Source organism: Fundulus heteroclitus, unplaced genomic scaffold (assembly GCF_011125445.2).
Source record: "Fundulus heteroclitus isolate FHET01 unplaced genomic scaffold, MU-UCD_Fhet_4.1 scaffold_227, whole genome shotgun sequence".
In the NCBI taxonomy this organism is placed as follows: Eukaryota; Metazoa; Chordata; class Actinopteri; order Cyprinodontiformes; family Fundulidae; genus Fundulus; species Fundulus heteroclitus.
Genome location: NW_023396639.1, coordinates 167,187 through 184,287, shown reverse-complemented (window position 1 = coordinate 184,287; position 17,101 = coordinate 167,187). Strand labels below are relative to the sequence as shown.

General features: G+C 38.8%; 1 protein-coding gene across 2 annotated transcripts in view; it reads right to left on the bottom strand.

The window, feature by feature from the left end:
- The window catches only part of cldn19 (claudin 19), a 68,625-nt gene extending 61,135 nt beyond the window's left edge, over positions 1-7,490 (bottom strand). The window contains exons 1-3 of one of the 2 annotated variants that reach the window (XM_012852686.3): positions 6,646-7,490; positions 1,220-1,384; positions 843-927 (exon numbers count right to left, since the gene is read on the bottom strand). In XM_012852686.3, coding sequence (XP_012708140.1) covers positions 843-927; positions 1,220-1,384; positions 6,646-6,868 — 473 coding nt within the window. In that variant the 5' untranslated portion in view covers positions 6,869-7,490. The remainder of the gene's footprint in view (positions 1-842; positions 928-1,219; positions 1,385-6,645) is intronic. The other variant, XM_012852685.3, reaches the window with a different exon arrangement.
- Positions 7,491-17,101: the final 9,611 nt, after the last annotated feature.

The following is a 17,101-nucleotide window of genomic DNA, read 5'->3' as shown; positions in this document are numbered from 1 at the left end:
CATCTTCAATAAACTCTCTTTTTAAACTGTACTCTGTGTGTGGTTACGTTCGGGTTCATCTAAAAACATGATATGGGGTGTCACTGTGGCGTGCCTGGGGAGGATCCTGGGGCCAAGAGTCTTGCACAGGCACCCACAGTGACAGTCTGTGGGATTCAAACCTACTTTCGGGCCATGTAGCAAGTGGCCTGTACTAACCACTAACCCATCATTCCCCCTAATATGAAAACCATATTAAGTTTTCATATTAGGGGAAATTCATATAGGCCATCATATTCATTTATTATTTAATTGAACAAATAAAGTAAAAAACGTTTACTTTCCAAGTTGAATGTTAATATTGTGATTCTGCCAAATCCATATATTTTTACAATATGTTTATCTCTTTACTTTCATGAAGTATTCAATTAAGATAATTTACCTTTCAGAGTCAGATATATTAGACAGGTAGTTTAATAAGACTAATATTATTTCTAACACATACTGATGCTACCACCCCACTTTGTGTAAGCTTCAATGAGACATTGATCAACAATTCCACTTTTATGTTCTTTACAACTGCATTTATTGATAATGGCAGTAATTACATTAGATGATTGCTTCAATTAATGGTCACAGGGTGTACCTCTTTTGCTGCCCTTTTATATTATCTGTGTGACTTGTTATCCATACTCAAGAGACATTGGAGGTTGAGAGAATACCTGGAAGTGAAAAATCTGTATCGTTTTCCAGCAGGCAGTGAAGTCTCTACACAATTTGCATGCAATGCCTTGGACAGGTATTTTTACATAGTAAAAAACAACTTTAGAAGAGAAAGTGGTGTAACATAATGAAGGACATACCTGGCATTGGAAGGTGTATTTGGGTTAAAGAATTGGTAGGACACTTGAGTGGCATACCAGGATACAGACACAAGAGTGCACAGACCTGTAAAGGAAAAAAGTAAGAGGTTTATCTCCCTGCTTTAACTAGAGGTGCTACAACAAAACACAAGTGGAAGACCATAAACCTGTGTTTTAGTCATCTTCCCCTCAGGGATGAGTTTAATTGATATCTGAGGTCGGCAGCCAAAATGACCACTTCCTGTTTACAACAAGGATCTTGACTGCTTAGCAGAATCCCAGTTTCAGGCTGGAAATATGTGAGACCACTTGCACGTTACAGAAACTACAATAGTATTCCTTTTGGAGTTTATATAAAAAATATTTTAGAGCCACACCTGCAAGCAGGAAGAGAGCCCCTCCAGTGACAGCAATGCGGGTCTTGGTGGATGGATTATTATCTCCCACCTTGGTGCACTTCATTCCTACCACACTGACGATGATGGCAATAAAGCCAAACAGCACTGACACCACCATAAGAGCTCGGCATGTTTGGATGTGGACTAGATAAAGGAGAGAAAAAATTAGTGGGAAATATAGAACAGAGCAGGAGTTGGTGTGCAGGTTGTAGCATATGGGTAGCAAAAGATACAAATGGATTTAGAGATAAAAATAAAGGGTGGATATTTTTTGAAAAAAGTTAACTGTTAATTACTTTACTCGGGGAAAACACCCAAAGGACTGCTGGATATTAAAGTGATATTTACTAGTGCTGTCAGTTAAACGCGTTATTAACGGCGTTAACGCAAACCCATTTTAACGCCGACAATTTTTTTTGTCGCCGTTAACGCGCGTCGCGTCAAAACACACACACCGTTCCCTAATGTTTTTCCCCCGCCGCGCTCTCCGTACTGTGTTTCTTTTACCCTCGGCGCTTTCCGTAGTTTCAAGAGTGCTAGAAAACTGTAGCAAAACACACCCGCCCCGAAGGGTTTCTTTTACCCTCGGACACATGCGACTTTGGGCTTCTTTTTTCTAAAAGCGCTTCTAAATTTCATGAGTCACGGGTTGCGTTTTTTTTTTTTGGCACGTTTCTGAAAGTGAAATCGCTTATTTGGGCTCTAAAATAAGTGACGAAACAGCGGTTATTATGAGACCTGCCTGCACTGCCCACACTTTGTATCCAGCTGAACTATCCCTCCGCCATAGGAGCCGACGGTAGTAAAGGCAGACAGAGCAACTCTGCCCGTATTTTCTGCAGTTTACGGTGCAATAACCGGTGATAACTGCTGAAAGTAGATTACATGGTGCAGATCACCATTTTATCAGACATTGGTTCTGAAGATGAGCTTTTACACGTTGATAACATTGCAGAAACCCAACCCATAAACCGTACTTTAATGCTTATTAATTTGTTTTCTCTGTATTTGACAAACTAAGGCTGAATCACGTTGCCAAACGAAGGACCTGGAGTTACTAAATAGTTGCTAAACTGTTTAGTAACTCTCATTCAGGGTACTAAGCTCCTGGCCAGTTGCAAGCAAAGTGTAAGACTGGAATGACCTGAAAATTTAAAACCTTTTTCCAGGCTTAAACTGTATAAATATGGATATAAACAGCAAGCAAAAATATTGTTGTTGGTGTGAAAGCTCAGAATTAGATGTGTGAGAGAGAGAGAGAGTGAAGAAATGAACAAAACTTATGACTTTATTGAAATGTACAATTTTTATTAATTTATATGTTTATGCATAATACCATGTCTAGCTTTGTTTAAGAGGCAAAAAAAATATATATATATCGGCATGAAAACAGGTATTTATTTACACATTTGTTTACACATGGTGTAAACATCAGGGCGTCATGATTAGTCATTTAGCCATTATAGTCCAGAGTTTAACATTTGGCACCAGGATGTTTTCATTCCAATTCTGAAAAGTGCTTGAAAAATAACATAAAAATATGTTTTGTACAAGCATGTATTTTATTAGTGTGATTTATTGCAAAATTGCACATTAAAATGCCCAAACAGGCTATTACACTTTCAGAAATAAAAGGATAAAATATGTGATTAATTGCGATTAATCTCGAGTTAACTATCGACATTATGCGATTAATCGCGATTAAAAAATTGTAATCGTTTGACAGCACTAATATTTACACTACAGATGCCACAAAGCACTGATCAGAGACTGCATGCATTTATGATGGCTCTTTCGTCCACCACCGTTCCACTTTTACCTGTATAGTCATTTCTAGTTATTTGCACCTTTGGGCAAATAACTAGGGTCCCAACATTAGCTAAGTTGTGGGAGTCTAAATGGTCCACCAAATCATCATTCCAGTGTGGCTTTGCTGTTTGAAAATTGTAATACATTGCCCACAGTGGCCTCAACTCACATAACTTGGTGGGAAGAACAAAACTGCACACAGCACCACCCCCCCCCCCCCCCCCCCATCGCCCCCACACACGCGCACACACACACGTATGTACAGAGTGCACAATGTCTGTATATATGGAATGGCCGTAGGTGGGATATGCACAGATGAAGCACTTTCTTTGGCACTGGACATCTGTAGGAGGTCCTGTTTTACATGCTTCACACAGAGAAATTAGTGTGGCTTTATAACAAAGCTAGACTGTTTTCATTCACACATTACTGCCTCCATTGATGCTGTGGACATATTGTGTGGCAACCACAGTCACTGAAACAAAAAGCAAGTCAAAAGGTCTTTGAACACAATGTTACAATAGAAAGAAGAGAATCAACATGCATATAAATGTCTGCATTTTTATGTCTGTATATTAGCACCACAGCTCCTTTTGTTGGATAATTTAAAGACTTTGAACACTCTTTCTCATCTTCTCTTTATACATCAAGTATAAAGCTATTATATATATATATATATATATATATATATATATATATATATATATATATATATATATATACTGTGTATATATATATATATATATATATATATATATATATATATATATATATATATATATATATACAGTATATATATACATAGTCGGTGACAGGCGCTTTGGGTTGAAGGGAAAGAACAAAGGGGCAGACTAGGTGGCAGCAGACTCATGGTAAGCCTTTCTGTCTGAAGCCAAGACTGGTACTGCCAGCCACAAACATTTTGTGAGCCTGCTGGTGCTAGCATGTGTGTGAGGGCACACACAGTGTGATATCTCATTGTGAGGTCAATTGGGATTTTTTTGGAACATAATATCCAAATCGATAAGAACAATTGGTACAAGAAATGAACCCCACTTGATCATGCCTCAGTGGGGAGATTCAGCTTTACCAACAGTAAAGTGAACCAAAGTGAGGCAAATGGAAATGCATATGCACACACACAATATAAAGATAAAAAATTAGAATAAGAGACTCCACCAAAAGGACACATTTAAATGTAATAAAAAACTGCACTGTTCCTATTTATTAAAAATGGCATGGCAATAGTATGCAACCAAGTAGAGTAAAATTTCACAAAATAGGCAAAATGTGAATGTCTATTCATGCATAAAAACACTAAGTGTATTTAAAAAGAATGGAATAACTGCAAATACTTGAACTGTTGGAAGCAGTGATGGTTATAAGTTTTAACAGATACTGTTTTAACAGTATTACTGTGCAATTAAACAGCTCTATCCTTTTTCCAAGCAAAAATCCTCTCAGACTCATTACACTTATTTTATTGAGCCAGGATTAAATTGCACTTAACTAATTTTTCCTTTGGTTAAAATTATTTTGATTGTAAAAAGCATTTTCAGCCTGATCTTATAGGGACCCTATGAAGCCATCAATGAAATAACTTAACACTAATACCTCTCTCATCTCTCTTACAAATCACTTTAAGGCAGGACTAACACATATTTTCCGTATTTCTGTGGACACACAAGGCATGAGCCAAAGAAGGAGGCAGTCACAGCCTTGTAACAGTTAACTTATGTAAGGGAAAGCTGGATTCACTGCTCAATGTGATGTTGCAACGACAGTTGGCTCATGTGATGAACTGGTTAGTTAATTTGAAGAAAAAGCACTCTCTGGACACCACTGTAAAGTGTGTCACACATAATCTATGGCAATTAACACACATTGGATGGGTTTTGGTGAAGTGCTCTGACACAGAACAGATCATTGGACTTCTGCCAAGGGTTCTTCAGAAGCTATAGCTTTTGAAGTTAGAATAAAACTGAGAAGGCATCATGAACCTCTGATGTGTTCATTCCTTTCTACAGTTCGTGCATAGCTCCACTCCAATCCTCCTTTGGTTATGTGAAGCCTGCTTAAAGACAATGCTTTCATACACTGTCCTTTGACAATACTAGGTATTCCGCTATCAGAAAAATATTTTCTGTCTCGAAGAAAAAGCAAGCTCTATAAATGATTTGAGTACAATTTCTTTAAAATTCAGGTCAATACTTAATATTATATGCATGAAATAGGCTGCCTTTTCAGCACAACCTTCCTGGTTTCATTAAGAAGCTCAGAAACCAAGCATTACTTTCCACTATGTTTGTTTGACAGTTCAAGCAGACAAAGTACAGTCTGGTGAACATATGCCCATTGTCACATGCTGCTCCTGCTGTGAACGCATCCAGAGAAGAAGAGATATCATGCTGCTCTGACTCTAAGACCAAAAAAAAAAAAGAAAACACACCTTCTGAGGCTTCTCTAGGGCTCTGAGATTCTGTTCAAGCCAATAAAGAATGCACCTGTGTGGAGTGTGAATGCTTGTTCTTTAATTAAGAGTAACACAAAGATGACTGTCAGGAAATATTTAATTTGCTGCTTGCCTTTGGTCAGTGGGTGTGAAAACAGAGAACTTAAACAATACACGTGTGTAGAGAAAATGGAACACATTCTGGGAATATCTTCAGTGTTTGCCTCAACAGTGCCCCTTTCTTCTCATAATAGTAGCTGTTTATGCACACGGACAATACACTGTTCTTATTGGTACAATGCTCCAAAGGGGGTAGAAGATCGGTTTGGGTGCTCTATTACCTATATCTCCATGAAAAATTATTTGATACAAGGATTTGCAAACACACCAAAATGTTTGCAATTTTGAAAGAGCCTCATTAAGTCAAGCTCAATTACAAAAAAAAAATGTTTGTGTTAGAGAATACCTTCTAACTGAGCTATGTCTCAGCTCTCCCACATCCAAATTATTTAATTAGAATCTGTAACAAATTATTAAAGCAGAAAGAAGATAGAGCTCCTCATATAATCCATAATTAGGACTCTTTGAATCTTACTTATATTTAAAACTAACTTATCTCTAAACCGAACATTCCTTAGCCTTTACCACTCTTACTTAATTAAAGATGCAGATTCTTTTGTTAGATTTACAGCTTGGGTACTGTGCCAGGTCAATCACAAAGGGGGGTGTAAGGGATTTGTACATCAACCGCATTTCTAATGGAGTTTATGAGAAAATAATACAGCAGTTGATATGCAATCATTAAAACCATATAAACATAGGGCATCTAAAAGTTAAAACAACTTGAATGATTTTGAGATTCCACTTGTGACTTGATAGAAGTTGAGCAAGAAAGAATTAGTTCAACTACAATTCATTTCAAATATCTGGGAAGTTATTCTATTAAAATTACTACACAGTTACTCTTAGTATTTAGCTTTATTTATTGCTTTCAAATAACAGTATAATCATAACACATAAACAATAAACTCTTGTAAATAAAAAAATTAAGTTATAAAAGATAGAGTTGGCACATAACATATGCTAGAATAAATCAGTGTATTTCTTGGGGGTTTACCAAGCCAAATTTAAACAATATACTCACTGTCCAGCGAGAGCATGGAGTCAAAGATCTTGCACTGCACCTGTCCTGTACTCTGGGAGGCACAGCTCATCCAAAGCCCCTCATACAGACCTACAGCTGTGATGATGGCCTCACCAGCATAGGACGACTGCTTCCACTGGGGCAGTGCAGTGGTGGAGATGATGCCGATCCAGCCGCCTAATGCCAGAAAGTACCCCAACAACTGGAGACCTGAGTTGGCCATCCTCACTCTAAAAATATGTTTTACTATGTTATTTGCCTCTCTCTCTCTACTTGACCTGCTTATTTAGCCTGCCCCAGTAAAAGTCCTCTTCTCTTTGAACAGTCTTTGTTTTGTCAATGCTACTTATTTCCCCTTTTTCTCACTTTCTTGTCCTTCTAAGCATTCCCTTCTGTTTGCTTTAATTGACATTTGAATTGTTCTCCACTTTATGTCTATGTTACACTTTCTTGGTCTGTACCCAAACCCTGTTTTCTTTTGCCTGTCAGCCAGAAAGATAGATAAAAGTTTCCTCCTTGAGATCTGTCCTATCCAGTTCTTTGGGTACCTTCCAGGGATGAGTCAAAACAGAATAGTTTGTGCTGGTCAGTCGTCATTAGGCTTGTTGAGCAAAATTGCTGAGCTGCCCCGTTGTTTGCATGGCTTTCCTCTATTCCTTCTCTTTATTCCTCTTGCTTGTGTGAGCTCCCTCCAAAAAAGTTCTTTCAATTGCCCCAAGATCAAGTGGCTGGTGGCTAAGTGAGTAGGGGCCGAAGCTAGAAAAAAGCAAAAAATAAGAACTTGTTGAAACAACAGGCTAAACATGAAGGGATGGGTAAAAGAGTTGACGAATGAAGGAATTCTGGCATGCTTTAGGAACGCCCATGGGAGGGATGAGGGATGGGCCAACTGAGGGGAGTAAAGACTGTTCAAAGAGAGAAACAAAGAGAAAGTAAGAACTGCTAGTCAGGCAGAAACACTACAGGTACAGGAAGAATTACACATTTTTTGCCATGCTTTTCCTACCCAAGTGATTAGATAAATCTGCCTGAAAAAACTCTAGAATACTGTTAAATCCGTTATTGTTGAAATGAATCCCTCAATCTGGATTGGAAGCAAAGAGGGGATGTAGTTGAAATGCAATAATGCACGTAAATCAGCACGAAAACAATGGAGCTGCTGAAAAGAACATGTCCTATTCAGACAGGCACCCAGAAAAGTAAGGTCCACCGAAGCATACCAACCCCCATCTCCATGGAAACCTAGATGAGTCAAGAGCGGGAATCACATGGGAGCAGATGAGAGTTCACAAATTTACACTCTTGTGGGTTGGGAACACAGTCAAACTCCTGCCTGTGCGTACGTACGTGCGTGCGTGCGTGCGTGCGTGTGTGCGTGCGTGCGTATGGAGAGGGAAAGGGGAGCAACAAGTCTCTTTCCCACAGCTGCTTAGCCTGTCAGCTCTGCTTCAACTCAGCTCATTGAATTAGCTTAAATTAACTCCTGACTACCACACTAATTCCATTCTCCCAATTAGACTGTCCACACAGCCATTCTCAGAGACATAGTCATGTCTTTGCTTCTGCAATGGACATGTCTCACCCCTACTTGTAATATTATTTTCTACAAATCCAGCTTGTCTACTTCACAGCCACCATGATGTTATCTAAATTCCCACAGATTTAAACTCAGTGGTGCAAGAAGAATTTTTAGGTACTTTACATAAAAAACATCCACCTTCATATGGAAAAGTTTTGGTTTTTCTGGGTTTTTTTGTGTGTTTGCACATAAAATTTCAGTCTTGAACTTTAATTCAGCTTTCACACAATCAGCACACGTAAACATGCATGTAACATTAACTTTTCCAGCACCAGGCACATCTATGAAATACCTCACTGCACACACTTTTTCTGTGTATGTGTTACAGAATGTCTGTGTTAAATCATGGACTATTTGAGTAAGTTGTGATAGGGGAAAGGAGGTTAGCTGAGCCTGAGATGTGAGAAGAGATGAAAGAGAAGAAATAAAGTGTCCAGTTCCATGAGTTGTGGGTCAAATTTTAGATGCATAGGAGGGGGAGTGAGGTTCATCCCATTTTGAATCATAACAACACACTAACAATGATAGTTGACTGGCAGCACAGTAAAGTAAAACAGTTCCTACCTAGTGTTTGCACTACTTTGGAAGTTTTGGTTTTAAGGAGCATATGTCCCACCTTTTGTCCTACCACTGATAGATTTCAACTTAAAAATGTGAAGAGTTGAAATATCGAAAAGTTGTGCACTTGAATACAAACTGTTATTACATAATTTTTACCTCTGTTTGAAATTTTGTTTAAGTCCTAAACTCTAGTGGTAGGACTTATTATGCAACTTTAATAAGTATCAAGATGGAGTTTATTGCCCCCCTCTAGACACCCTTGTGTTTGTTGGGCACATAAAATGTGTGTGCGGACTAGTTGGAAATAACAGGACCTAAGAGGATTTGATTTAACTGTTTTTTTGACTCAACTGAGAACTCACCAGAAAAAGGGAGGGCTCAAATGATTTATTTCACAAAATGTACTCACACCGAGTATCTGTGCCTACACTCTGAGTAATTAACCTGGCAAGACAGATTGATAATGTTTAACACTCTCCTTTCTGCACATAATCAAAGTGGGACTGCTTCCATCAAATTCATTTGGGGAAAGGAGCAAAATTCAGCAGAACCTACCGAGCTGATTGGGCATAGTAATAACTAGCCCCCGTCTATGGGGTAAGATAGCTTTCTAAATAGATTTGTACATAAAAGGATAGTTGTGTCCATATCAGTCAGAAGTTGTGCATAACAAACATTTGTAAACTCATAATAATTTAAATCACATTCATAAGATACAACATACGGTTTAAATAGTTACAACTTCAATAACTAATAAATACAAATTTCAAGTTTAAATTTGTGCTTTACTCTTTATGAACACAAACAGCAGCGGCTGCTTGAGAATACGAATTTTTTCTTTGAGAATACGAATTCACAACAGTGGTCTGATGTCACGGTTGCCAAGGCTGGTTAATGGAGCATAGAGTGCAAAGATAGGAGCCGCGCATGCGTTCTTCAGACTGACCGTCTCTGAATGCACCGCGGCTGCAGCTTCATTCCAGACAGCGCAGAGCTCACAGTGGTAAGTTAAACACTCCCTTTTCTGCTGCTGCTGTTCTTCAAAAGTATGTTTTCAGGTAGTTTGAAGCGAGAACATTATACTTTTAAGCTTCCCTATGTGGCCTGTTTACAGAGTTAGTGCGTAATTTTAATAAAAAGTCCGACGTTGAGCGTCTGTGCCAACTGGTAGGTTTTTTATGATTGACAGCCTATTTCCTACTTTTATCTTTAAAAAAACAACATTGAGGATGGTATTAAACATGTGATCACGTTGAAATTGTGACTATTTATCTGTAAATAGTTAAAATGAAAACATAATTTTTATATATTAGTAACAGTAAAGGAAGTAGAGTTAAGCTACTTTGTCTAACCTTCACAGCATTGTTCATTAAGGAAAAGTTATTTCTGTCTGTCCACCTTTACAGCGATTAATCTATAAATCATGTGCAGTTAGTTCAGTTAATTCTTTCAGTCAAATGGTAGAAATACCAGAGAAGGGAAGCCATTTGTTACATTTACTACTATACATTTGACCCTTTCTTTCTTGAGAACTATAATAATCTGCATGTTAACCACATATAGTTTTATGGTGTGAAAAGGTGCGAATTGAAAAAAACAATTATGGTAACATTTGGCATTTTTATTTACAGGAAGAAACAGAAACAAAATATGTGAGGATAAACACTTCTGTGCCAATCCTCCAAATATTTTTTAATGAAGGGGACCTGAAACGAGCCTTTAGGCTAAACAGGGCCACCATCGTCCTCCTCCTTCAGCTGCTGCCCATCCAGAAGGTCCATGGATGGCCACAGGAGATAGAGGTGCTGCTGATCCTCTACTGGCTGGCCTGTGGTGCATCCTATAGGGAAACAGCTTGCCAGTAAGATCTCTTACCTTCTTGTCCTTAAATAGAGCCAACAATGACACACAATTGATACATAGATTATATTAATTGGATAGAAGATTAAGACATATCAGCATATTACCTAAATTACAAGTTAATTTTTTATTTGGTACAGGTCTAGTGGAGGCACGCTACAACAGACACCACGCCAAGGCTGATAAACATCACTGAGCGTGTCTTTGGTGGTCTGAAGACACAGTGGCGTTCCATCTTCTTAAGGGTGCTGGAGTTCCGCCCGACGTTTGCCCAAAAAGTAATCGGCGCCTGCTGCATCCTCCACAGTATTAGTATAGCAGCAGGTGATCAGCTAGATGAGGAGGTCGACCCAGAGGAGGATGGCCATCAGGCGGCTGAAGACAGGGAGCTGCTCCAGCTGGCTGCATGTTTAAGTGAACATGACTACACCTGACCTAATGTAGATCGGTTCTAGTCATGTCCACATGCTGCTTCATTTAATTTTTTTCACCACCTGTAACAATACATAAAATAATCAGTGAATTAATTTCCATTCCAACTATTTTTAATTGTATGTTTGTAGGTGTTGTCTATTTGTATAAGATGTTAATAGAAGTTATTTATTTGTTTTAAACCACGTTAGTAACTGTTAATTTGTTGAATATGTTACACCTTCATTCTGTTCCAAAGTTGAAACATTTGTATAAAATAAATCTGTTTTTTTTTTTCATATATTGTTACTATTGTTTTCTTTCCCACTTTCTCTTCTCAATTTTTCGTGTCCTCACTCAGAGGAAACTCACTTAGGAAAAACATTTAAAGAATTTATTTATTTATAGATTTTATATTAGGGCTGGACAATATAGAAAAAAGCATATTGATAAAAAAATGCATATTGATGGATAGATAATTATCAAAAAGATTTAAAACCTGGCTCTTATAATATTGCTAAATGACTTAATTTTAATATATCACACACAAACACTCAATCCCAAATAAATTCTTATTTACCCAACATTTTTAACCATAACTGATTTTTTTAAAAGAAAAATAACTCAACTTAAGAGACCTGGGTGATGTTATTAAATACTGACAAAGAATAAACTAAAGTGACCAGCGCTGTTAGAGAAAAACTTGCGTACCAGAACTTTATATAGCGGATCAAGAGTGGCGAGTTTGAAGCCAGGTTTTTCATGTCCATCACTATGAAGCATGTTACTGCATGCGTGATGTCCTTATGCCGCCTGGACGCTTTGTCATTTTATCACAAAGAAGGAAGCCCAGTTTAGTTGCTGTACCTGCTTTGTTTTGGAAGAACTTCAAGAAGATTCCTAAGAAGATGACGCGGAGCCGCGCGGGGCTAAAACGGCTCGCGCTGCTGCGGTAGTGAGCGACTGAGCGGCTTACGTGATGAAACAAGTTGGTTGCGTTACCAGACTTTGTTTTTACCGGTTCCTTGCAAGTTTTACAAATCACTGGTTTATTTCTTTCAGACTGGCGAACTAGTAAAACCCCGTTTTGGGACCGTTTCCCCCGCTGCTCCTTGCTGCGACATATTGCCGTGCTCTGTGTTGTGGTTTGAGAGGGCGGCGCTTTGTGACGGCGTGCCTGGGTCCGCGATTACGATTGGTCGAGAGGAAGCAGTGACTGTAGCATCAACTAGGTTAAAAGGAAGAAAGGAAAACTGTGTATAACCAACTTTTATCGATCCTTTTTTCCCTTATTGTGCCACACGTCTTTCGACTGATATATATTGTTATTAAATTATCGTCCAGCCCTATTTTATATGATGCTGTCATCCTTGGGAGACATTTACAATTTATTCCAGCAATTATTGAGTTAATAAAGCAACACACGTCAGTCTGATAAACACAAAACAAATAAATCAGACTCTTTTTTTAAATTACGCACCAACTCTGTAAATTGGGAAGCTTAAAAGTATATTGTTCTCGCCTCAAACAATCTGAAAACGTACTTTTGAAGAACAACAGCAGCAGAAAATGGAGTGTTCAACTTACCACTGTGATCTCTGCGCTGTCTTCTTCTTCTTCTTCTTCTTCTTCTTCTTCTTCTCTTGTTTTTAATGGCGGTTGGAAAACAACTTATAGGTGCATTACCGCCACCTTCCAGAATGGAGCATGGATCAGACACTCTGCGCTGTCTGGAATGAAGCTGCAGCCGCGGTGCATTCTGAGACGGTCAGTCTGAAGAACGCACGCTCCTATCTTTGCACTCTATGCTCCATTAACCAGCCTTGGAAACCGTGACGTCAGACCACTGTTGTGAATTCGTATTCTCAAAGAAAAAATCTGTATTCTCAAGCAGCCGCTGCTGTTTGTGTTCATAAAGAGTAAAGCACAAATTTAAACTTGAAATTTGTATTTATTAGTTATTGAAGTTGTAACTATTTAAACCGTATGTTGTATCCTTTGAATGTGATTTAAATTATTATGAGTTTACAAATGTTTGTAATGCACAACTTCTGACTGATATGGACACAACTATCCTTTTATGTACAAATCTATTTAGAAAGCTATCTTTCCCCATACCCGTCTACCTGTTTTAGTCAAGCACGGTATAAAATAAAACTGTAAGCAGTAGGACCCATGAGAAACCACAACAAATTCCAGGTCAAGACCTCTCCTTACAGTTCTTTTAAGGAAAGAACTGGCAAAACAGATGTTGTAGCAACAGTTACTTGCACCACATCCTGCACTGCCATGTTTTTTTTTTTTTTGGTTCAGTTGTGGGCCCAGTACCTCTTGCTTTTGTCACAGCTGTATGTCCTGCCTTAAACCATAATACAGCAACGTGATTGGCCCAAACTGTTTCTAGTTCGGTTGTAAGTAGTTGAAGCGCAAACGGTACAAGATGGATTCTTGTGTGTTTGTGAATGCACAAATACTGCGAGAATTGAACATGCAGCCAAGGTTACTGACAATATAAACTGAAGTGGAGTCCCAACACAGATGCTCTTTATAGGAAGGTCAAAGCGGATTATCTGCTAAGGTCTTTTGGAGTGCAAGGGGTACTTCTGAAGTGCAAGAACCATGAGCCATCTTTTATGTTTGGTTTGCTGGAGCAGGATCTTATCTGTAGCTGAGAGGAAGTGTCTTGATAAACTCATTACGAGGGCCGGCCCTGTCCTGGGCATTCCGGCTGATAAGGGGGGACAAATGGGTCAGCTGTCCCGGACCCAGGAAAGAGGAGGGCCAGAACTGGGGCTCGGATCATTTGATTATAGGCAGGTAAAATTTTCAAAACGTTATCTATGTGAAAAATGTTTAATATTTGAAGTAACAAAACATTTAAATCCATCTATATATATATATATATATATATATATATATATATATATATATATATATATATATATATATATATAGTTTGATTCGGGGGTATTATGAAAGGAATGCCTTTTTCTATTTGTTTTGCAAGAGCTTTACTGATTCAATTTTCAATTCAATTCAATTTTATTTATATAGAGCCAATTAATAAAACATGTCATCTCAAGGCACTTTACAAAGTCAAATTCAACCAGATTATACAGATTGGGTCAGATTATACAGACTGGTCAAAAATTTCCCATATAAAGGAACCCAGTTGATTGCATCAAAGTCCCAACAAGTAGCATTCACTCCTGGAGAAGCGTAGAGCCACAGGGAGCGTCGTCTGCATTGTCCATGGCTTTGCAGCAATCCCTCATACTGAGCAAGCATGAAGCGACAGTGGAAAGAAAAACTCCCCATTAACGGGAAGGAAAACCTCCAGCAGAACCGGGCTCAGTATGAACAGTCATCTGCCTCGACCGACTGGGGGTTAGAGAAGATTATTTTTATATCTACGTTAATAAGGGATGTGGGACGATAGCTGGTTGGAAACACAGGATTTTTGACTGAGCGTCCTGGATACACCGCTGGATACACCTCTGACAACAGTTGATTTCAACTGTTGTCAGCGGTGTATCCAGGGTCATCGTTTGACTATCTGATTATTTGGGAAGCGTTATTTTATCTAGAAATTGATTGATTTAACTTTGCAGATAAACCCATCTGATGGGTTTATCTGCAAAGTTTATAAAGATTTGTAGAATCTCGAAATGTTTGTTTATACTTTCAGGATCATATATATTGTATTCCCCTGCCATAGACTGGTGACCTGTCCAGGGTGTACCCTGCCTCTTGCCCATTGACAGCTGGAGATAGGCACCAGCACCCCTCGCAACTCCACAAGGGATAAGCATGTAGGAAAATGGATGGATGGATGGATGGATGGATAATTAAACTTAAACATTGTATTTCCAGTTGAATCTGTAGCTGATTAGCTAAGAAGATTCCTGACTTATCACCATGTTCAAAGTTTTCTATTCCAAGTCTTAGTATTAAAATGTATTTTTCTTTATATATTATTATATAATATATATTATATATTATATATTTTCAATATATTCATTTAATTCTAATTTAGCTTTGTCAGGGTTTTGGTTTTGATCAGGCTTGTGTTTACCATTTTTTCGGGGGGGGGGGGGGGGGGGGGCGGTTCAGTTATGATTTGACTTTATTTTCTGTTAGTTTTCAGCTCCTCCTTCCCCTCACTTAGCTTTCCCCTCACTCCCTCTGCAGTCAGCCACACCTGTTAGTCATTAATCAGCCAGACTCATTTCACCTGCCAGCCTCCCTATTTATGCCTCCCTCTGCTTCCACTTCTCTGCCGGTTTGTCATCATGCAACACCTACTTCTTGCCTGTCCACATGTATAGTCCCTGTTTGCCTTTGCAACTCTGCCACCTCTACTTCTCTTTAAGGTTCGTTCTCTGCCGTACTGTGGATCCTGCTGCCTTGCTCTGGTTCCCCTCTGCCGTACTGAAGGGCCTGCTGCTGTGTAGTGATGGGCAAATGAAGCCTCATGAAGCAATGAAGCTTTCCAATACTTTGCTTTGGAAAAAGGTTCATTACTCGATGCTTCATTCATCACTCACTAGTGACATCTGCTGGTGAAACTGTAACAGCCTTGTCACTTAGTTGGATCATACTTCCAAAAATTAGTAAATGCAATATTGTCACAACGTTTTCATCAAACTCATGTTTAGTAAGAGAATCATTTAAATCATATTTAATTGTCATGTTTTAATTATTAAAATGATTTGTAGCCAATCTATTCCTTTACCATCAGTGGTTGTATTGGGGGTTTTTTTATGTCGTGGACTTATTTGACAATGAAGATATGTGTTACTTTAGTGTATAGCGAATTGAGTGATTGTTGGGGCAGACTCTGTATGCTTTGAGCTTGAAACTTGCTTCCTAAAAGACAGAATTTGTTTAAAATCATCTCTTCCTGGGAGTTCTAGTTCTGGTTCTTAATATTAAGTTACACATAGAGTTTGCCTCTTCCAATGGCTTTTAGTCTTCTTTTGATGAGTGATTCTGATGTATCTCCTGATCAAACAAAAGAACATTTAGAAATATCTGGATTTCAGGTTTAGTTGTTTTTATTTAGGAACAGGACTTTTTTTCACTGTTTCAGATTTTCGACGGTTTCTTCATCAGCAGATGACCTTACCCACGGAGCAACAGGGTTCATTGTGTTTTATTTTGAAAAATGATACGCAAAATGAAGCAATGCCGTGGCAGATGTAATGCGAGGCCTCATTTGTTGTTGATCATGTGATTTTCCTTAATATGACACAAGCTCCGAAGTGGGGCTTCGTCTGACATGCCCCCTTTTTACTCGGTACACGCCTCGAAGCCTTGCTTTAAATGTCCCATCACTACTGCTGTGCTTTGGTTAGCTCTCTGCCGAGCTGTGGATTATCTGCCGTGCTGGGAAGCCTACTGCGGTGTTCTGGCTAGCTCTCTGCTGAGCTGTGGATCCTGCTGCCTTGCTCTGGTTTCCCATCTGCTGTACTGAAGGGCCTGCCGCTCTGCTCTGGTTAGCTCTCTGCCGAGCTGTGGACTCTGCTGCCTGTCTCTGGGCTCCAAGAACTCTCTCTCTCTCTTAGATTTTGACTTAGACAACTTTATTTATCATTTTGTATGCACAGAGTGCTTACAGAACAAAATTTTGTTGCATACAGGTTGTAAATTGCAGTAAAATTAAATTGCAGTATAGCGTACAGCAGTGATTTAAAAGTAAATAATTTAAATGTAGACAATGCAGGAGAAGTCACAGTGTACAGATGAGTATTTTTAAAACCATTTGTATGTGCAGAATTGATTGTGCAAAGGGCATTTTGTGCAAGAATGCATTTAAAGACTAAGAGTTCGGCAGCATTTGTAATGCTAGATGGAGATACAATGATGCAAAATGTGCAAATATGCGAATGTTGTGCAGAGTTTATGGGTTATAGTTCAACAACAGTTCAACAGTCAGATGGCAGCCAGGAAAAAGCTTTTGCAGAACCTGGTGGACCTGCAGCGGATGCTGCGGAACCTCTTCCCAGAGGGCAGCAGGGAGAACAGTCCATGGTTGGGGTGTGA